The sequence below is a fragment of the Erithacus rubecula genome, assembly GCF_903797595.1.
Source record: "Erithacus rubecula genome assembly, chromosome: 17".
NCBI lineage: Eukaryota > Metazoa > Chordata > Aves > Passeriformes > Muscicapidae > Erithacus > Erithacus rubecula.
Genome location: NC_136669.1, coordinates 8189273 through 8212461, shown reverse-complemented (window position 1 = coordinate 8212461; position 23189 = coordinate 8189273). Strand labels below are relative to the sequence as shown.

The 23189-nt window shown below is 53.1% G+C and overlaps 1 protein-coding gene across 2 annotated transcripts in view; it reads right to left on the bottom strand.

Annotated features, from left to right (window-relative positions):
• Nucleotides 1–23189, bottom strand: part of PRKCB (protein kinase C beta) — an 86796-nt gene that overhangs the window by 36382 nt on the left and 27225 nt on the right. For both annotated transcript variants that reach the window (XM_079321252.1, XM_079321251.1), the window contains exons 3-5: nt 15451–15533; nt 6445–6556; nt 4699–4827 (exon numbers count right to left, since the gene is read on the bottom strand). In XM_079321252.1, the coding sequence (XP_079177378.1) occupies nt 4699–4827; nt 6445–6556; nt 15451–15533 (324 nt within the window). The remainder of the gene's footprint in view (nt 1–4698; nt 4828–6444; nt 6557–15450; nt 15534–23189) is intronic.

Here is a 23189-nt window from a genome sequence, read left to right as displayed (position 1 = left end):
AATTTTATCTATTCATTTAAAAAAACCAAAATGCTTCTGCTTGACCTTAAGAAACTTCCTGACTTTTCAAGCAGAAATCAACAATTAAGGGAAAGAAAAATAAAAACCTGGAGCGGCGCAGCAGCGATACCTCACGGCAGGGGAGATGAGCTCCTCGCCAACATTGATGGCATTTATTTGACAGTTAAACTTGATGTAAAATAGTTTTATATCCCTCATATCCTGACAGTTTTGTGCATCATTAAGAAGCAGTAACATCATTATTAACAGTGATGAGTAAGAATATTATGATCCCATTTAAAGCAAGTCCTAAATCACTCTGGGTACCAAGTGTGGCCAAGGAGATGCCACTGTGGGCTCAGGCCATGGTCAGGATGAGATGCTGGCAAGTCCTGGACATCTCTGGAGTGGGGGGTTCAGGGGCAGTGCTGGCAGTGCCCTCCTCCTCCTCCACATAATTCCTGTGGCACTGGGGACACTGGGGACACTGCTCCACTGCCATGGGAAGGAGATGCCACCACTCTGCCTTGCAGGGCCAGGGCTGGGTGCATGATATCTGCATAATTTATTCTGCAAAGTTTGCAACAGCTTCTCAATAACAGTTCAGACAACATCCCTGAATTACTCTGGCAGCCATAACTGAGGAATTTGGGAAGAGACACCCACATGTCCCATGGAAACGTGGGCAGCAGCAGCAGCAGGCTGCCAGGAGGGAGCACAGGGTCATGGCCAGGAGCTCACTGTGCCTCTGAGAGCAGGGCAAGGCCCTGCCCCAGCCCCCAGGCTTTCAAGGAAAGGCAAAATTCATACACTGGGTAAACAAACCCCAGCAAGTGATTTCCTAAATCTGCCACACGGGGCTCCCTTTGTTGGGGAATTAAAAAAAACTGCAATGAAGGCACTGCTGCCCTGCTCTCCATGGGCTGCCACATCTGCCCCTCCTCTCTGAGCACACAGCACCACAGAGCCTGGCCAGAGCAGGGAGTTCTGCTTCCCACTGCCCTCCAAAGCAAAAACAATGGCACAGTCACAGCCTGGAAGGGTTCAGGGACTTGGAGCAGCCTGGTCTAATGGAAGGTGTTCCTGCCCAAGGCAACGTCTTTAAAAAGAAACATTCCAGGATTCTATAGATCTACAAAAAACCCTTCCAAAGCCTGGGTCCCTGCAGGTCAGAGCTGCACCCCATCATCCCAGCCCATCACCTCTCCTGGCCCTCTATGCCACAGCTCTGGGGTGGGATTTTGGAGAGGGCTCTCAGGCTGAGCTGAAGCAGCACCAACATCCCTGGGCAGGAGCAGCTCCATCCCAGCACTCAGAACACCCTCGTGAGTTAAAACATTTAATTATTGCTCTGGTAAGAATAAATTTGCATATGCTCATACAATGGAAAAGGCACAGGACTCGTTATGGCTGCACCTGCCTGGCCTGGTGATTATTAATTAACACACTTCCAGCTCATTTATCTAATCAGCATAATTGGTTTCAGTTTTGGTCACTGTTTTCCCTCATCAGGTGGGGAGGGAGGAAGGGAGGGAAGGAAGGGAGGGAGGGAGGGAGGGAGGGAGGGAAGGAAGGAAGGAAGGAAGGAAGGAAGGAAGGACATGCAGGAGCACAGGGCACTCTCAACTCCACACACACCCTGACCCCAGAGCACAAACCCTGCAGCTCTGCCTCTTCATCCCTCTGAAACTCTGTCCCTCAGCCCTTGTCCCTTCACCCCAGCACTCCCTGAGGGGAGCTCAGGAGCAGTGGGATGCTCTGGCACAGCACAGACACAGCTCCCACAGGAAGGTGGAGGGCAGAGCTGGCTCTGGAGGGGAGCCGAGCACAGAGCCCTGCACACAGCCTGGAGCAGCCTTCACATCCTCCCAGCCCTCATTTCCCAGCCTCAGATATTCATGGCCCTAAATATGACAGGCTCAGCATAATCTGCACTGGAGCTTTGCTGTTACAAAGCAGAGCTGAGCAATGCCTCAATACACATTCATTTGCTGTGACTTCCTACTTATCTACAGCCTTTTCCCACTAAGACACTTGATCAAAGCCCAGAGCAGGACAGTGCAAGGTGCATTTGCTGCTGTCCCACACCAGCCAGGCAATGCCCTGGGTGTGTCTCCTGCACCAGGGCCTCAGACACATCCCACATTCCAAATATTGGGAAGGAATCCTTCTCTGGGAGGGTGGGCAGGCCCTGGCACAGGGTGCTCAGAGCAGCTGTGGCTGCCCCTGGATCCCTGGAAACATCCAAAGCCAGGTTGGATGGCACAAAAGTCAAAAGCACCCAAGCCCACGAGCTTCAGAAATTAATTTTAAGGTCCCTTCCAATCCAAACCACTCCAGGACTCAAAGATTCTGTGAAAATCTGTGCTTTCCATGGGGAAGAAAGATTGGCTTTACAAAGAGAAGGGAAAAACATCAGAGCAAGAGGAGGGAATAGCACAGAGCTGAGGAGCATACAGCAAAGCCCTGCTCCATTTGTCAGCCGGAGAGGAAAATCCAAGTTGGCCGTGCCCGTGCTGCCGCCTGCAGGCACCAGCCCTGCCCTGCCCGCTCTTCTGGGATGCTCCAGGAATTCCTGGATGAGGCTCCCTCAGCTGCTGAGACAGCAGCAGGACCAAAGCTGGGCTCACCCCGGGCAGCACTCGGGGGCTGCTCCATTCATCCAGCCCCCTCCATCCTCCTGTCCTCCACAGAAATCCTGCCCACCCTGCACGGGAATTCCTGCAGAAAACCTGGAAAGAGCATTTCCCAGCTGCAATCTGTCAGCCTGGCACTGCCCCCTAGCACAGCAGCTCTCCCCATTGTACCCCATGTGCCCCCCCAGCACAGCCCAGGGGTCCTGCAGGTCAGGAAATTCCTCCTAGCCTATCCAGTCCAGCTGTTCCTCCAGCACTGCCAAGGCCACAGCTGCCCCAAGTGCCACATCCCCCTAGCTTTGAAATCCCTAAAGGGATGGAGACTCCATCTCTGCCCTGGGCAGCTGTGCCAGCCCTTTCCAGAAGGAAATTCTCCCAAAACTCACCCTGAGCCTCCCCTGGCCCATCCTGAGGCCATTACCTCTCCTCCTGTCCCTGTTCCCTGGGAGCAGATCCCAAATCCCCCCTGGCTGTCCCTTCCTATCAGGGAGTTGTGCAGAGCCACAAGGTCCTCCCTGATCTCCCTTTTCTCCAGGCTGAGCCCCTTCCCCAGCTCACCCAGGGATTCTCCAGCCCTTTCCCAGCTCCCTCAGGAATTCTCTTGCCCTTTCCCAGCCCTGTTCCCTTCCCTGGCCATGCTCCAGTGTCCCTGTTGTGAGCTCCCAGAGCTGCCCCAGGGCTCCAGGTGCTCCCTCAGCAGTGCCAGCACAGTGTTGGGTGGCTCCATCTGCCAAGGGCTGGGTGCCCACTTGTGCTCTGGGGGCCATCTGGGCTCCCCAGTGCCCATCCCTCCTCTCCCAAAGCACTCCCACTCCTGGAGAGCTCAGCACGCTTCCCTTCCTTTCTGGAAAAGCCAACAGCTGACACGTTTGCACCAACACCTCCAGAACGGGCCAGAAATAAAACAGCCTTTCAAAGCCAGCTGAAGAAATGAAAATCCAGCTGCACAGAACCAGACTGGGGGCTCCTCCCCTGCCTCTGGAGCAGGAATACAGCACCAGGGAGCCTGGGGTGCCAGCAGGAGGGTGAGACCTGCACCCCACTGGCATCTGATGGAGGCTGGAGGGAATCACAGCATCTTTAGGGCTTGACAAGACCTCCAAGGTCGCCAAGTCCAGCCTTCAGGAAGGTGCTAGGAAGCAGGACTTCTGCAAACAGAGCTCTGCCTGCTTCACTGAGGCTCTCCTTTAAGGACAAACACAACAAAAAATAAATTATAAAGTCCTCCACAACTTTTTCCAGTTTTTCATTAACATTTTCAACAACTTGCTGTTTTTTCTGAGAACGTTCCTGCTGGCTCTCCCCGGGGGACAAGTGGTGAGGAGCACCATGGGCTCCCACAGAGCCAACCCCATCCCACAGCCACCAGCCCTGGGGAAGTCACAGCTTGCTGAGGTGACAGGATGTGGGGAGGCAGATTGTGGCAGGAGAGCCGGCCCGGGGCAGGCGGGGGATGAGGGAGAAGGATCCGGTGTTGCCATGGGTGTCCCAGCCCGGGGTCCCTGCCCACTCAGGGCACACGGGGGGCATTTCACACCCTGCCTTTGACTCATCTGGGAATAACCACGACAGCTCGGCCGCCCCTGCGGAGCCGCCACCCCTGGAGCTGCCTGGTCACCCCGTGTGGGCAGGAGCTCCTTCCCAACCCAGCCTGCAGCACACAAACCCACAGGGAGTGCCACAGACAGCAATCCCTGCCCCTGATCCCGCTGGCACTGCGCCACCAGCCCCCAGAGCCACATCCTGGGCTGGTGTCCCCGTGCTGGGGACAGGAGGCTTTACAAGAACAGTGTTTGGTGAGGTGCTCACAGCGCATGGGGGAAGAATTATCCTCTGGGAACTCCAAATCTGCAAAAGCCTCTGGAGATGGGATAATCCTGTTCCCTGCCACACACCACACCCTTATTGGGGTCTGGCAGATGCTGAAACCTTCCATCATTCAAAAAACCGCTTTGAAAAGTGACTGGAAGTGCCATCCAAACGCGGGGCACTGGATCCCCAGGCAGGCTCAAAGCCCTGTGCTGCTCCCTGGGCAGTGCCAGCAGCCCTGGCACACACGTACCTACGACGGTGAGCACGTCCCTGTCGATGTCGGCGCGGATGTAGATGCGGCCCCGGCGCTCCGTGTGGTCCGTCCCGCACAGGCTGGGCACGTTCATCACGCAGCGCTTGTGCACGTTCATCATGCAGGCTGGGGACACGAGGGGACATCAGCACCCTGGCACCGCAGGCAGGGGGCACGGGGACAGCCTGCCCTGCCTGCCTGCCCTGCTTTTAAACCGGGATAAACACAGCAAAGGGATCTGCACGGGCAGCTGAGACTGCAGAGCCCGGAGCAGGAACCCACTGCCTGACACACCCCAGGGCTCCAGGCCCTTGTTGGACTGCTGGAGTTCTGCTGACTCATTAAAATTCTCCTCCATCACCCCCAGGGTGCAACGCTGGGTGCTCAGCTGGAGCCAAAAAGGGGCATTAAAAATTACCTGTGCATCTGTATAGACACAGAGAGGCACAAATATCTATCTATATATAAAGATACTTGTATATGTATTTACATTCCAAATCAGCTCACTTCCCCCTGGCAGGATTCCCGAGGTTCTAAGGAATGTGCTGTTCCCAGACAGCCAAGCTTCCCCATCACTAAGTAGGGAGCACATGCTGCATGTCCCAGTCCCCTTAAATAGGAACATACAGGATTAACTCGGAAAATCACCGGTTCCATCCCTTCCCTCTGCTTCCACCCGCCCAGTTCTCCTCCCTGAGCTGCAATTCCCCTGCCGGCAGCGCCGGGAGATGCGGTGGCAACGCGTGGCCACGGCCACAGGGTGTCACTCGGAGCCAGCGCTGCGGGCTGGGGCTGCGGGGAGGGATGGAGGGATGGAGGGATGGAGGGAGGATGGAGGGATGGAGGGAGGATGGAGGGGGTGCAGGGCAGCAAGGATGCTGCAGGGGATGCCTCTTTGGGGGTGCTGCTGTGGGGGAGTTTGGGAGCATGATGCAGCAGTGGGGAAATGGGGCGGTGCTGCTGCCCTGGGGCATGTGGGGATGCTTACAGGGATGAGGGAATGCTGTACAGGGATGTGAGGATGTTGCACAGGGATGTGGGGATGCTGCACACAGGGATGTGGGGATGCTGTACAGGAATTTGGGGATGTTGTACAGGGATGTGGGGATGCTGTACAGGGATGTGGGGATGCTGCACATAGGGATGTGGGGATGCTGTACAGGGATGTGGGGATGCTGTACAGGGATGTAGGGATGTTGCACACAGGAATGTGGCGATATGAGGATATGGGGAAGTTGCACACAGGGATGTGGGGATGCTGTACACAGGGATGTGGGGATGCTGTACAGGGATGTTGGGATGCTGTACAGGGATGTAGGGATATGGGGATGTGGGGATGTGGGGATGTTGCACACAGGTATGTGGGGATGTTGTACAGGGATGTGGGGATGTTGCACACAGGGATGTGGGGATGTTGTACAGGGATGTGGGGATGTTGCACACAGGGATGTGGGGATGTTGTACACAGGGATGTGGAGGGATGCTGTTGCAGAGGGATGTAGGAAGGTTCCCCCCAGCCCAATCCCATTCCCTCCCCTCTCCCTGCAGCAGCCATGGGGAGTCCCCCCAGCGGGTGAGGAGGTGCCCCCTGGTGCCCCTCAGAGCCCTGCAGCTCCACACTGCTGGCACAGGGCACAGGCTCTTGGCTCTAGCCCAGGATCCTGAGGTGCCTGAACCCCCCAGGGGGTGCTGAGCCCCTGGTGCTGCAGCCAGAGCCATCTCCCATCACTGAGTGTCACTTACTGTCACACTTCATCCCCTGGTGAATGAGCCCGTACAGCAAGGACCCGCAGTGGTCACAGAAGGTGGGGCTGGAGTACGTGTGGATTTTAAATTTGTGTTTGCTCCGGGGATCCTGGGAGGAAAATAAAGGACAAAGATTATAAACTTGCAGCAAATGTTGGCAAGGCAGCCCTGCTCTTCCCATTCCAAGTGCCAGCTGGCTCCGGAGGTGCTGCTAATGGACTTGAGGCAACTGCCACTGACTCGTGGGGACCTTTTCCAGCAAGCACCAGGATTCTGCTTTATTCCTCTTCATCTGTGTTGCCATAACAATGAAAAAGCAATGCACTGGTTTGGCTGGGGATTTACTGTTTTTCAATAACTCAGCCTCAGCATGGAAAACTCCAGGTGAAATTGGTAGGTACAAACCAACAGAAGGGCTGGACACTGCCCAGCTTCCATGCAGGGCAGGAAAAACCAACCATGATTTCATCTATATTAAGTCTGCCCAGGAAACATCTCTTGTGCTCTGGTGCCAGCTCTCTTCTCACAATCCCAGGCATTCAAGAGCTTTCTTAAAAGCAAGGGAAGATTTTTGCCCAGAAGCAGAGGGTGCAGACCCAGCAGAGCCCAATTTATCCCAGTTTATCCCTTGTGCAGGCACTGGGCAAGCTCCTGAGCTCCAGCAAGGGTCAACAGGAGTTAAAGCCAAACAAACCCAAATCATGGAATCCCAGACTGGTTTGGGTTGGAAAGGATATTAAATCCCATCTTGTTCCATCCCTGCCATGGCAAGGACACCTTCCACTGTCCCAGGTTGCTCCAAGCCCTGTCCAACCTGGCCTTAGGCACTGCCAGGGATCCAGGGACAGCCACAGCTGCTCTGGCACCTGTGCCAGAAAAAAACTTCCAGAACAGGGAGGGAGAACTAAGCACTGGAACACAGCACTGGCAGAGTGAGGGTTCGGCAATTTTTGGAATGTTCCATGCAAGAAAGGACAACTGTGGGAGCCGAGGAGAGCCTGGAGCAGTGGGGCTGGGCAGAGGAAGCTGCTGGGGCTCCTCACCCCCAGGAGCAGCAGAGGCAAGGGGAAGGTTCTGGCATGGACCAGCTTGATTTCATCTCAGGTTAATTGTTTAAGGGCTGGGGATGAGGCTCAGCTCCCAGCTCTGTCATTCGAGCTGAGCAGTTTTTTAATGGCCTGGAAAGCTGCCCAGGCATCAGCAAAGACACCTTTTCAGGGCACTGTGAGCTGAGTAAATAAATAAAGAGTGGAATCAGAAGCGAGCTGTAACATCACCACCAATACATTCCATCCCCCTGAAATTCATTTCCCAGCACTGTTGCATTGGAGCTTCCAGCTGCATTAATCACCAACATTCTGCTCTACTGCTCAGCACCACAGACAACCCCAAAGGCACCCAGGAGGGGGAAAACCAGGAGAGGATCCTTTAACCTGGTCTGTGCCATGCCAGGGTTGGGCACAGGCTTCAGCCAAGGCACTGAAACTGGAAATATCCCGCATTTTACCCTGAGGAAACTGCTCTCAGACACAGCTCCCAGCATGGCTCCAGCTAGCTCAATGGCACAGGAAGGTTCAGGGGACAAGGGGTCACAATATATCTTCAGGACAGCCCAAGCAGCCAGGTCTGTCAGTGACTCTGTAGGTCTGAAAGCCTTTTGCATTCCTCAGACGTTTTGAGAGCAGAGAAATGAAGCCTGGATTTTAGGCTGGAGCAGGAGGTGGGGGGAGCCTCCCCCCATGAAACTTGGGGCAGGTAGCCAAGAGGCAGCTGGGACTGAACCTTGAGATGGCCTGGAAAGTTCCAACCCAATCCCTGCTGTGATCCTGATTCCCCTGCCAGTGTCCTGGGGTTACAGGAGGTGTCTGCCCAGCCCTGCATCCTGCAGAGCCCCCAGGCACAGCCCCTGCCTCAGCCCCAGCAGCTTCCCTGGGCAGGGGGACACGGGGGCAGCTCTGGGAAAAGCCATGAGTGGCACAGAGGGATCACCCCGAGCTGCTGCCTTCCCTTCCAGAAACAGGCAAGTGAAAGTCAGTCATTCATGAAAAACACAAGCTTTATGCAAAAGGAGACAATTCCCTCCTCGTGTCAAGGATGTTGAATTCCCACTGGAACACAGAGTTCCAGAAACCAGAGCTGAAAAAGCAAAGTGGCAAAGCAGGCTGGGTTCCCCCAAGCAGCACCCCTTTCCCAGAGGGGGGGTTCACTGCTGCTCCCAGCCCTGCTCCAGAGACACCCCCAGGGCAGAGCCAAGGCTGGCAGGGTAATGGAGCAGCTAGGCCTGCAGAGAAAGAGCTGCTGGGCTGTGCCTGAGAGGGGCTCACCTTGACCAGCACCTCAGAAAGTGCCAGAAACTGCCAATTCTGGGGATCAGCTCTGAGCAAGGCTGGAGAGTCTGTACAGAAACTATTTTTGTACCATGCAGCCAGCACTGAGAGAACACTGCGTATGCAGATGCTGAGACTTAAAACAAGAGTGGCTAAAAAGAAGTTTGCCAAGAAAAGGCTCTTCTCCTCCCCCAGCAGTGTTGAGCCAGCCTGGAAAACGGGGCAGGGACAGCTTCCTTTGGAGCAGAGCTGGGAAATGCCAGGAGCAGAGCCAGAGCATGGAGAGGCTCTGCCCTGCCCAGCCCAGCCAGTGCAGCCACAGGGGCAGCCAGGGATGTCACCCTCTGCAGCCAAGGATGTCACCCTGTCTTGGGCTGCAGTACAGGATGTGCCCAGCAGTGTGTATTCTGTCCCCATCTGTTGCAGCTGGGTGTGGCAGTGACCCTGATCTCCTGGCACACATTATCTGCTAATGGGCCATCTTTAAACCAGCTGGGCAATCATTTTTATCTTTCCACAGCCCATCCTCCCTCCAGGAGATATCTCCTGTTAATGGGCCATTGTTTAAAACTGGGTGTGGCAGTGACCCTGATCTCCTGGCACACATTATCTGCTAATGGGCCAGCTTTAAACCAGCTGGGGCAATCATCTTTATCTTTCTCATGACCCACCCTTCAGGAGGTATCACCTGTTAATGGGCCATTGTTTGAAACTGGGTGTGGCAGTGGCCCTGATCTCCTGACACACATTATCTGCTAATGGGCCATCCTTAAATCAGCTGGGCAGTCATCTTCCCACAGCCCCTCCCATCCTCCCTCCAGGAGATACCTCCTGTTAATGGCCATTGAGTCCCAGTGCATGACTGATAAAATTACATCATCCCACTGGGAGATGCTCCAGCCAGGGGAGGAGCCAAACATTTCCTACCTAGATAAAAACTGAGATTTTGGACACCAAGGTACCTTCTTTCCTCTGGATTCCAGAGGAAAACTGGACCTTTCCACATCATCCCTGGACCTTTGGAGGAAACTGCAGCTTCTACAGGAGCACTGCTCCAGCTAAACCACATCTGCCACTGCAGGAGGATGCAGCCACCATTGAATGGGACTGCTGCCACCACCCTGACTGACTGATGGGGTGTCAGCTTGGATTCTGACTCTGGCAGTGTTTGGGATTGTTCTTTGTAATAACTGTATTTCTATTTTAATTTTCCTAGTAAAGAACTGTTATTCCTATTCCCATATCTTGGCCTGAGAGCCCCTTAATTTCAAAATTATAAGAATTTAGAGGTAGGGGTTTACATCCTCCATTTCAAAGAGAAGCTCCTGCCTTTATTGGCAGACACCTGTCCTCCAGACCAGGGCACACCCTCTGCAGCCAGGGATGCCAGCCTGGGGCAGGGAGTGGGCTGGAGTAGCTTTGAGCTGCTGCCCTGCAGGCACTGACCCAGCAGAGGTGGCAGAACCCACCCCAGTCCAGTAGAGCTGTTCTAAAATGATACAAGATCCCATCCCTGACTGCAATCCCTAATTGCATTTGAAGTTTCTCCTGTTTCCTTGTCTAAATAAGAAAAAAGTTCCTCCCTGGGAAGGGGCAGCTGGGCCCACATGTACAGCCAAGGGTGTTTGAAACTTCTGCACTCACATTTGCTGCATTTGACAGAACACAGAGCTTTGCTTTCAAGATTAGAGGCTGCTGCTTTCCCCATTTCATCACAAAGAAAGCTTTAAATGATCTCTGCTGAAGAAGAATTAGCACAGTTCGTGTGAAGAAACCATTTTAAAGTGAATTTCATAGTGATTTAAACAGCACAATAGCAAATACAACACAAGCCACAGCTTACTGCCTGCACTCAACAAACCCTGGCAGGGACATAAACCCAAAACCTCACACTTGATTCCCACATTTCCCGTGGAAAATCCCCTTGGTGTGCAGGGAACAGCTCACAGCAGACACCAGTGCTCTGTCATCCCTTCCAGGGAAAGTATGGCTGGGACAGGCCCAGGTGCCACCCTGGCACTGTGCAGGTCATTCTGCATCCACCAGGGACAAGGACAGCCCTGGCCATGCACCCACCTCCCTGCACAGGGCTGGGGAAACACCTCTGGGGAGAAACAGCTCCAGGTTCCAGCAAAAACCACACTGGGAAATACAGGAACAAGGGAGGGAGGGTGGTGGGTCTTGGTGCCAGTGAGAAGAGCTAAAATAAAATAAAATAGATAAAATATTAAAATAAAACAGTTACACAGACAGTGCCCAGAGGAGGTGACACAGGTCCTGTTTGGGGTCCCAGCAGGGTGTTGGAACTTGGTGGCCTTTAAAGTCCCTGCCAACCAAAACCAGACTGTGATTCCCTGGTTCTAAGGTCTCATCCTCTGTCAGACAGCTGCACAGGGACAGGGGTGACAGTCCCTTCCTGGCTGCTGCTGCCAGCACCAAACATAATGCTCTCTCTTTCCCAGCAGCAGAAAAAAGCCAAGCTCAGCCAAAAAATCCAGATGAAATGTGGCCTAAAATGGCCCAAACACCACAAAAATCACATTAAAAATGCCCAAAAAGTCCTAAAATCACACAAGAAATGGCCCAAAAACTCCTGAAATCCAGACTAAGACACCTAAAATCTGCAAAAATTCCAAGGATTGCTGGGAAAAGCATGAAAAAAAATCCAGGAAAAATTCAGCATTAAAACATAGAAAAATCCCTGAAAATTCACACTAAGAAATGCAAAAATCCCCTAAAATCGCACTGAAAATGGCCCAAAAAGTCCTAAAACCTGCACTGGAACACTACAAACCTGTCAAAATTCCAGGCATTATTGGGGGAACACTACAAACCTGTCAAAATTCCAGGCATTATTGGGAAAAACTCTCCCAGAGCAGTGTTTGCATCTCAGCATCCTCCAGAGTAACTCTCACATGCCTTGGGAGTCCTTACAGGGCTCTCCCTGCAGCCCCAGGGGCTGGCACAGCACAGAGACCCCCAGACACCTGCAGGAGCTGCAGGCAGGTGGGCACAGGCTGCAGCACCCTCCTCATCCTCCCAGAGAGACACAAACCCAGCCCAGCCCCAGATGGGGAGGGCACAGAGCCAAACACCCTCATCCCTGAGCCTGCCTCAGATCCCTGAGACAAGGAGAGCAGAGCTGTTCCAGGCAGGGCTGGGCAGAGACATCTTCATCCCATAGGAAATGGGAATTGTCACCATGAGCAGGTGCCCTCCCTCCAGGGCAGATGGCACAGCACGAGGCAAGGAGAAGTTAATTAGCAGGAGAACAGGAAGCAGCCAGTTGCAGGAAGGTTGGGAGGATTTGCCAAATTCCAGCCAGGGTAGCCCAGAAGAACAGGAGCTGTGAGGAGGGATCAGGGAATTGCAGCACCTGGTGAGAGGGGATTGGGAGCACAGCAGGGAGCCCTTTCCAAGGGGAATTCCTTCCTGAAATGATTCCTGAAATCCTCCCTGAAATTCTTCCTGAAATCATTCCTGAAATAATTCCTAAAATCCTGCCTGAAACACTTCCTGAAATCATTCCTGAAATAATTCCTAAAATCCTCCCTGAAACCTTTCCTGAAACTCTTTCTGAAATCCTCCCTGAAACCCTTCCTGAAATCATCCCTGAAATTATTCCTAAAATCCTTCCTGAAATCCTTCCTGAAATCATCCCTGAAATAATTCCTAAAATCCTTCCTGAAACCCTTCTTAAAATCCTTCCTGAAATAATTCCTCAAATCCTTCCTGAAACTCTTCCTGAAATCATCCCTGAAATAATTCTTAAAATTCTCCCTGAAACCCTTTCTGAAATCATCCCTGAAATAATTCTAAAATCCTTCCTGAAATCCTTCCTGAAATAATTCCTGAAATAATTTCTAAAATTCTTCCTGAAATCCTGAAATCCTTCTTGAAACCCATCCTGAAATAATTCCTACAACCCTTCCTAAAATCCTCTCCCCAAGGCACAAACAGGGATAATTTACACCCAAAATTGAAATGTAGCTACACTGGCCCCTCACCTTCCCAGAGCAGCTCTGATATTTATTAACACATCCTGATTAGATGACCTTTAACAAGATCATGCAAAGAAGGTCATTTTAATGATTATTTTGTCTATAATTTAAATAATTATGCATTCTACTAATAGCTCCAGCTATAATTAGGTTTGCCAATGGAATACATTTACACAGGCTGGGTCCTGGAGACCTGGCTGTGGGACAAACAGACACTGGCTGAAAAAAAACCCCTCTCCTTTGCTTTTATTTGGTTTACTAACTAATTAAATCAAAGAAACTCTCTAAACCATAGCGTTTTTTCTTTCCCTTTTTCTTAAAATTTTTCAAACCTGCTCTAAACTGAAAACCCAAAAAACCCACCAAAAATTCACACCTGTAACCCACCAAGCCTAGCTTGGGGTGCAGCATTTCCCAGCACCAAAAAAACTAAAAATAAACTAAATAAAACAAACTGCAACCCACAAATAAATCTCTTCTAAATTTATCCTCTCTTCAAAACAACAAAAAAATTTGACTATTTAATATTATTCATTTTTATACTAAATACTACTTTACTTATTAAATAATCAGATTTTTTTCCACTTATCTAAAAAATATTTCCCCAAAGCAATAAAAACAAAACTATTCAAATCTATTTCCTAAAAAAAACCATTCAAAAGTTTTCTCCAAAATTTACCCTAAAACAAAAGCAGAGTTCCACACCAGCTGCAGGGTTCTAGCTCAGTAATCAGAATTACCCACTTGTTAAAATGGAAATATTCAGCCAGACCATAAGCACTGCACAGGTACAAAATGGTTTTCTCCTCAATTCTCCAGCACTAGGAAGACACAGAGATCAAGGAGCAAAGTTAGGAGATATTTTTCTTTTAATACATTTTTTACCCTGGGCTCCAGGTCTAGGGCACGGGAAGAGAAGCCCTGGGATCCCAGCTGGACACTCACAGCCATGGGGCCAGTGCCACCAGTGCCACCAGTGCCACCAGGGCCACCAGTGCCACCAGGGCCACCAGTGCCACCAGGCTGGGGGGAGCTGGGGCCAGCCAGGTCCCACCTGGGCACACACAAGGAGCTCAGTGCCTGTCAGGAACAGAGATTTGGGTAGGTGACACTGCCCTGCCATAGGTGACAGCACTGGGACACGCCACAGGGACTCAGTGCCACTGCCTGTGTGTGTGACAGAGGTGACAGAGGACAGACAGACAGGGAGAGTGTCAGGGCTCCCCGGGGGGAGCTCAGCTGGCAGTGCCACACCGTGTCACAGCAGAGGGCTGTGACACCTCCATGGAGTGCGGGGACAGGGCTCTGTCACATCCCCACGTCCCACAGAGGGTCCCACCTGCCTGGGGGTCAGCTCAGCCCTCAGGGCCCCCACCCCCATCCCCTCATTGCCTGTTTGCCTTCTCAGCTCTCCTTGCCCCATTCCAGCAGCAGCAGGGAGTGAAAGTGCCTGGAAAGAAGGCTGAGATGGGAATGTGAGCAGCTCAAATCCATCACTCCCCCTCCTGCAGCCCCATCCCCTGCTGCAGGCTGGGCACTGGCACAGCTGCTGTGCCCAGAGACACAGAGCCCTGCTCCCAGCACACACCTGAGTGCCATGGGCACTGGGATGGGAGAGGGATACAGGGATGTTCTGGGTGTCCCACTGAGCTGAGCCTCACTCCAGGCAGGCAGCAGCTCCTGCCCACATCCCCACCACAGCCCCTGCCTGTCCCTGGCACAGGAGGCCCTCAGGGGCTCGTGTCTGTGGGTGCCAGCAGTGCCACCCTGCCACCTCCTCCTGGGGTTGTGTCTGTGGGTGCCAGCAGTGCCACCCTGCCACCTCCTCCTGGGGTTGTGTCTGTGGGTGCCAGCAGTGCCACCCTGCCACCTCCTCCTGAGGTTGTGTCTGTGGGTGCCAGTAGTGCCACCCTGACACCTCCTCCCAGGCTCCTGCACAGGCACCACGCTGCAGGAGGGGGAACAGCCACCACCAAGGCCCAGAACAAACCTCACCAACCCCAAGAGCCTCATCCCACAAACCCCCTCTCCCCCTGGCACAGGGCACAGCCCAGTTTGGGAGGGTGGCCACAGCTCGTGTTTAGCCTCCACCCCCTGCAGCCTGCTCCCACCACTTCTATTTTTATGGGTGAGAGCTGTGGTGCTCTGTCGTTTCCCCAATTCGAGCTCCTCTCTCCCAGCAGTTCCCCAAATTAGGCAGTTTCCACGGTAAAACACAGAACCTGCCAGACAGACCTGAGTGGTGCTGGCAGAGCCCAGCTCTGCTGCCCCCAAGCCATGGGAAACAAAATCCTGGGGAAACAAGGATGGGGACTCAGCCAGCAAGTGCTGGGGTGGTTTTGTGACACAAGGGACATTGGGGCAAGGCTGCAGGCTCAGCCCCAAAGGGAAATCTCTGCCTCCCCATGTGGGGAGCACAGGTTATTGGGTAGTTTGAGTGTTTTAAATATCCCAGAAACCTACGAGAGTCCCCACAGCCACAGAATCCCAGTCCCTGAAGGGATCTAACAGCACATGGCATGGGTGGGTGTGGGGCAGTGGTGGCCTTGGAACTGCTGGGGAATGGCTGGACCTGAGGCTTTCCCAACCTAACCCATGGCATAAATTAGAGATGGCTGTGAAACAACCCCCCAGGAGCAAGGAGCACCTTCTGCAGGTGCTGTCCCCATACTCACATCCGAGGCAGGGCCCTTGTCAGCACCGGGGCACGAGAAGGTGACGAACTCATGGCAGCGCTTGTGCACCACAAAGCAGCAAACTGCAAAGAGAGCACAGGGACAGGTCACAGAGCAGCAAACTGCAAAGAGAGCACAGGGACAGGTCACAGAGCAGCAAACTGCAAAGAGAGCACAGGGACAGGGTCACAGAGCAGCAAACTGCAAAGAGAGCACAGGGATAGGTCACAGAGCAGTAAACTGCAAAGAGAGAACAGGGACAGGGTCACAGAGCAGCAAACTGTGAAGAGAGCACAGGGACAGGATCAGCCTGGGACTGGCACCACGAGGTCCCAGCACAAACCACTCCCGTGTCAGATTCCTGAGCAGCCCCAGGAGGTTTTTGGAGCAAACCCGTGGCAGATTTTTAAATCTTATGGAATAACCCCAAGCAGAACATGCATTTTTTGGTAAAACTTAGCAGAACAAAGTGTTGAGTGAACGTCAGAGGAGGGCTGGGAACAATCCTGCTCCTCTGAGCTCATTGTCACTCGTGGCACACACTCTGAGGTCAGGGAATATAAAGAGGGAGAATCTGGCGTTTGCAAGGATCTGAGCTGAAAAGTGCATGTGGCCAAAAATGGAAGATTGTACCCAAGGGAACAGGTGGGCAATTTTCCTCCCACAGCTCTGCTTTTCTTCAGCATCTCCCCAGCCTCCGTTTGCCAGACCAGAAGACACGCACGTCTTCCTCCCCTCACGCACGTCAGAGACAGCCCTGCCCTTCTGGGAACAGCACAGGAATCAATCCTGACGTGCCACTGCCCAGACTGCCAGGCAGGAGCATCCACAGCTAAACCCCCATCCCCTAAACCTCCAAACCCTGTCAGCACTGCCTGCCTGCAGCTGCCAGCACTGTCTGCAGTTTGGATTTCAAGGCTGTCTTTCAAGCTCTGTATTTCAAGGCTGATTTTTCCCCCCAAATGCCAAATAAGCCCCTCACCTTCAGTGACAGAGCTCAAAGGAGCATTTGTCACTGTAGGTAACTTCAAGTGATGGTCCAGATCCTCTGCAAGGGTCTCAGCCCCTCTGAGCCTGCAGCTGGAGGTGGCAGCACTGCTGGGGCTGCCCAGAACAGAGGCAGCACCTGGCAGCCCATGTCACCTCTGTCACCTCCTGGGTGCCAGCCTGGCCTGGGCACCACCCTCTGCACCCACCCACAGCCAGGGATGCTCAGCTCCATCCCTGCCCTGTCCCACATGGTGACACCTCAGCTCCAAGGGAGCCCAGGCAAGAGTAGAGCCAAGGGAACAATCCTGATCCTGAGGGAGCCTGGGCACCCCCTCTGCTCTGCTCAGGGCTCTGCCATCCACCACAGAGAGGAGCAGGGACTGTGGTTTGGAGATGGAGCACAGGAACCAAACTGGCTGAGCAGGAACAGCAGGTTCCAGTTGCAGCAACTGGACTTTTCCTAAGGAACAAGGAAAAACCAAGTGACACTGGCCATGAACCTCACAATCTGCTCTTTGTGCCCTGCTACATCCAGCTGTAAATTCATTTTCCTTTTCACATTTTCCATTGTGAACAAAAACAAACCCAGAAGGTTTTAAGAGGCAGAACAGCTGCCAAGAGCTCTCTCCTCGCAGGACCTCTCACTTGCTTTTCTGAGTCAAACAAACAAACATTTTCTTGAAAGCATTGCTCACCATTTCTGTCATTTGTATATGGAGACAGAAGCATCTGGGAAGCAGGAAGGAAGAAATTAGAACTCTATTAAGCAGGGATTTCTCCTGAAGTGTGTGTACAAACGCAGAGAGCTCCATGACACCCTGAGCACAGGCACTGCTGGCAGAGGCTCCCCAAAGGAGCTGGAATCATCCCACCCAGAGAGGGAAGGGAAGTGCCACCAGCCTGAACTTCCCATGGAATGCTTGGGGTGGGAAGGACCTTAGAGGCCATCCCTGGAAATGCCCAAAGCCAGGCTGGGCAGGGCTTGGAACAACCTGGGACGGCGGGAGGTGTCCCTGCCATGGCAGGGTGGCACTGGATGGGCTTCAAGGTCCCTTCCCACCCAAAGCATTCCAGGATTCTGTGATTCTAATCTATAATCCTCTGGAATATGGGCAAGCAGAACACTTCCCCACACATCCAAGGCAAACTTTGCACCCACTGCTCCCAAGGCAGCTCCAAGGCCTCGGCAGGAGCCACTGGGACACCTCCCACGTGCTCAGGTGAGTGCTCCATCCATGCAAGAGGGGAACAGGGCTGACAGAATGGCCCAGGAGCAGGATCTCCTGCCAGTGATCCTGACTCAGCTCCTGAACCTGCCTGCCCATTGCATGTGAGGAGGCTGCAGAGATCTTTCTGCTGCCTGCCCTCCTGCTGCCATCACACTTCAGCAGTTTCAGCCCATGTCTTTGTCAGCTTAGAAACCCCAGCACGAGCAGCAGCTTTCCCAGGTTGCTAATTAGACAGTTAATTTGTAAATCTTATTATTTGGGTAATAAAGTTATCAAATCCCACTGGTTGGCTACAAACATCCCAAGCCATTTGTACACAACAAGAATGAAAGATTAACCTCTCCCATTCCTTACTGCATGATGCAGGAGGTGCTTCCTGGCACTAAACTCTCCTTCAGGGCCAGCTCCCTCACAGGGCTCTGGGGACACATCCCTGTCCTGGGAGAAGGGAAGGGTACAAACTCATGGAAGGCAAGAGGCAGAGCCCTGAGCCCAGCAGCTCTCCACAGCCTTGGGAGATTTACTGGAATGCACATTTCTCACAGCAGCCCCAGCACAGTGTCTCAGATCTGAAAAGATTTGCACCAAAACATCAGGACAGATCACACAGCTCTGTTCCCTGAGATCCTGACACAGTCCTGGGAAGGAAAATCTCCTGCCAGGTTGGGATTGAGAGCTAAGAAACCACAACAAGAGCAGGGCATTCTCAAACCTAGGAAATGTCTCATTGTGGAGGATGAAAAGGGAGAAAATGCTAGAAAATGCTAACACAGTATTGCTTAAATATATATACACACACATATAGAAAGGCGTCTTGGCTTAAACCACTGCTCAAAAACCAACCAGAAAAACCATAAAGCAGTTTCCCTGCTGATTCCCTGCTGATTCCAGAAGCTGCCAATCAGAAGAAACACCCCAGAATGTGTTGCAGGCGTTTGCAGGCAGCAGAACACACATCTGGCTGCAGCTGCAGCACGGCAGGGGCTGTCCTGGCTCGGCAGAGCATCCCCAGCTCCAGCTGCTGAGGGCTCAGGGTGTTCCCTGGGATGCAGAGGGACAGGCTGAGGAACTGCAGCTCCTGGGGGAGCTGCCTGCAGGGTTTGGAGGATGCTGCAAATCCCTGCAGCAGCAGCAGAAGCTGCGGCTGTGGCAGCTGCTGATCCCAGGAGCGGCGCTCCCAGCCCAGCCCTGCACATGCTCCCAGCTCCTGCAGGATATTCCCTCCTCTCTCCTGCAGGATATTCCCTCCTCTCTCTCCTGCTCACTGTGAACCAGCTCAGGAGTGTTTCCCTGCCATCCCTCACCTCACCTCACACACTCCCTCTCCCCTCTCACACTCAGGCACTTTGCCCAAAGACACCACCATGCCCAAAGATTTCCTTAAACAGGCAAGGCTGCCCTGGGAGCTAACACAAGCTCACAAGGTATTCCCAGGAATATGAAAGCACAGAAAGGCTCAAGCCAGGGTTTCACTGGCAAACTCCTGAGACTGCTGACCCCATCCTGATGCCACAATCCTGTGGCACCCCAGCACATGGAGGGGAAGCAGGGCTGGCTCGGGGTGCCCTGCTCACACCCAGCCTGGCACATGAGATGGGATTAACCCCCTCTCCCACACAAAACATCCTCAGCTGCAGGAGGGCACTCAGCCCTCCCAAAGCATCACCAACCATCCCTGCAGGATGAGCCCTGCCTGCCACTCCATCTCCATTTGTTGCTCTAATTTCATTGCACGAACTCCTTGTCCCAATGTTCCGAAGAAGGGAATAATCAATTTTCCCAAATGAATAATTCAGGGACGTCACCTCTGAGTCCAGCCCTTCCCAGAACACACATTCCCACCAAAGAGAAGCCTTTGTTCCCCCTATGTCAGGCCAGGGAGAGGTCTGAGAAGCACCAGGAACAGTCTTGGATACAGCATGTCAAGTAAGGGAGACAGATGGAAGATTAACAGAGACAGGAGAAGGTTCAAGCAAGACTCATCTAAAAATCAAAGCCAGGGAGGAGTTCAAGCATCCCCAGGGAGCTGACGGAGCTGAGCTTTGGCAGATGGCTCCAATATCAGGGAAGCTCAAAGATTATTTCAAGCATATCTCAGTGTGTAGCTGCTCCCTTCCAACCTGTGGATATTCTCATTTGGATAACGTCTCCGCTTCCCAAGGAACAACAGCTTCAGGAAACAGCTTGGAATTCAGATTAGCAAAACTGAAGGAAACAAAATAACACTAAAAAAAGAAAAAAAGAAAAAAAAATTTTTTTAAAGGGAGCTTTGTGTTGCTCCACCTACACTGGGCAAACCCCCCGGGTCAGAGAGACTGAAACGTGCCCCAGCCAGAGCTGCCCACGACTTTCCATTCCATGCTGAAAATCACACTCACCACATCAAACAGAGGCAGTGAAGCATGGTAATCATAAAATAAGGAGAAAGAAGGGCTCCAGGAGGGGAAATCCTGAATTTCTGACAGCGCTTTACAGCTTTTAATCACTTAGAGCACACAGAGAGAGAAGCTGAGCTAAAATTTTCCCTCTTTGGATTTAATCCCCAGCTTTGGTTAAAAGCTCTCTGGAGTTCTTACAGCACAACAATGTTCAGCTCCTCAGCCCTCAGCTGCTTTGCCACTGTCAGCTCCAGAGACGCTGCAAGCAGCTGTGATGCACACAGGGATTCGGGGACAGCACCAGGAACAGCTCCGGGGATGCCATGGGGCTGCGGCAGCTCCGGCTCGTGTCCTTGGCTGCAGAATGAGGACAGGGACACCAGGGACCTGGAATGTCCCCATCCACCACCTGTGAGGAGTGTCCAACACTAAACAGCCCCAGCAGCTGGGGAGGAGGGCAGGGAGGCTGCTCTGCCTGTGCTGAGAGGGACATCTTCAGCATCCCTCTTTTTCTCCATTGAAAGGGGTTGAGTATTTCGAGCCCAGCCACGTGCTTTTAGGAGGACTTCATGAACAAAACACCCCAAACCGCCTGCAGTTTTCCATGAAATACCATAATGAACTGACAACATCCTCTGCATGACAATGAACGCGCTGGAGCCAGGCGGGATGAGCAGCATCAATCATCCCCGGCAGCGCAGGGGGAGTGGGTGGGGACGGGGATGGTGACAGCAGCAGGGCTTGGATGGGGAGAGATCCTCGCTGCAACCCCCAGAGCAGGGCAGGGACAGGGGGCAGGGCAGGGAGCAGCACCAGGGATGCAGCTGGCCCAGGTTTGGTGGCTCTGGCTGGCACAGGAACCTGTGCCAGCCACATGGGATGTGCCAGAGGCTGCTCCTCCACCCAGGGCATGGCACAAGCTCCTGCTTCCTCTCCCACCTGGGTGAAAAACGCTGCTTGGGAGAGCGGGCAGAGCATCCCAACATGCAGAGCCACCCTGGGGAACAGCTCCTCCCCTGGCCTGTGCCTGTCCCCAGCACCACCACAGAACAGCAACTATCACCCAGTTTGGGGAGTTCATCAGGAATTATCAACTAGTCTGGAATTTGCCAGAAATTATCACCCAGGAATTGCATTTGAGGAGTTGGTGAGGAATTAGCATCCAATATGGGGAGTTGGTCAGGAATTTTCATCCAGGAATTGCATTTGTGGAGTTTATCAGGAAAAAAAAAACAGGCTATGGACAGACCATCACTATTCCTGGAGAGCTGCCAGGGGCTCTGTGCAGTGTGGGGTGGCCCCAGGGCAGGCAGACACCACCTCTGTCCCTGCCCAGGCAGGGCTCCCACCCCAACTGGAGCCCGGCAGGAACAGGAGGGGAAGGAGCTGCCCCCAGTCCCTAATTACAGCCACAGAAATGTGCAGTTTTACAGGCTGGAATTCGGTTCTTTCCATGTTAACAACCCCTTCTAACTGGTCTCTTCACAGCCTGGATTAGGAGCCCTGAGATGCAGAGGGGAGAGGAAGGTGGTGACAAGGAGGGGACAGCCCCAGGGCCACCACGGTCATGGCAAGCAGGGACACTGATGATTTGGGGGTGCCAGGCATTGGAGGAGGAGCAGCCAGGTGCTGGCCAAGGTCAGGCAGAGGAGAAGAGAAGCTCCTGAGGTGCAGAACTGATGGGCAGCCTTGGCTTGTCCCTCAGGCAAACGGGGACAGGCATCGAGGACACTGTGCAGCCCCTCCAGGTCCCTGGGGACATCCCCGAGGACACCCCGGGTGCCAGCAGCACAAACAGCCCCCAGCAGCCTGGGGAGCAGCCCCAGCCCCCCAACACCCCCCGCAGCACTTCCAGCAGCGAGGGATGAGAAATAAGCACTCAGTGATTAATCAGAGCCCCGAGGGAGCAGATTAAACGGTCTTGGCAATTAGTTCTGGATTTCTTCCGAAGGCACTGGAAGACAAGGGAAAGCTGCTGCAGTCCCTGAGGATGAGCACTGAGTCCTCCTCAAACCCTGCACCAGTTACACAACTCGCTGTGGAGATGTGTTAAATTACAGATGGTCTCAATTAAAAGTGCAGAGATGGAAAGGAGGCTCGGAAAAAAAAAAAACAACACAACAACTCCACACGAGAAGAAAGAGAAGATCATTAAAAACTTGGCAGCCTACTTTGACTCTGGTGACCTGGTAATTTAATATGGTAATTGAAACTCGGGGTCAGACTCCTGAGAGGAGGGAGAAATATGGAAAGGTATCCCAGCAGGATCAGTGCTGGCCAGAGGAGAGGTCAGGCATTAGGAGAGGGCAGGGCCAGCAGAGATAACCCAGCAGCAGCCCAGCCCTGCTCGTCTGTTTGAAGCCATTCCTTTTTGTCACAGCGTTTAATCCCCTCCAAGGCAGATAAAAACCCAGTCCCCAAAGTGCTGGTGTAACTCAGTTAAAGCTGGATTTTGTAGCTTATCTCCAAGACAGAGAGGGGAACTTCACTCCCCTTTTCTTCCTTGCATCCTCGCCCTTCCCCCTTAATTTTGAATATTCTAAGCACTGTCTTGTTTCCAAAAGCAGAGCCCGAGTCCACTGCCCAGGGAACCTGCCCCTCCAAACGGGCAAGGAGGAGCAGGGACATCAGGTGAAGTCTTTCAGCACTCAAAGATTCAAAAAACTCAGCAAACTCCAATTCCAGCTCTGCCTGCAGCTGCTGCCCACCAGCACTGGTGTCATAAACTGGTGAAGAACCCTGGAGGTTGCTCCAGCCTGGGGACAGGGACACCCTGCAAGGCCAGGGGGTCAGGGAGCCCCTCCAAAGGGTTCTCCTTCCAGAGCCCTCCACAGGTGTGACCAGAGCTGGAGCCCAGCACCAGCCCCTGAGATGTGAACGATTTCAGCTCTGACCCCATCAGAGCAGACCCTGAACCCAGAGTCAGTGCACAGCAAGGCTGCAGCAGAGCAGGGGCTGTACTCCTGCTCCCCTCTGCATGTCTAAAAAAAACCCACAACACTGCATGGCCCCTTTGCTTTCCAGGAAGTGCAGAAAACAAAAATAATCATGAGTACAACAGAAACATGTTTTTTGTGTCCGATATGAAGAGTAATGACTTCCCTGCTGCTGCCTCAGGCTTATTTTGAGCTGGCAGCATCTT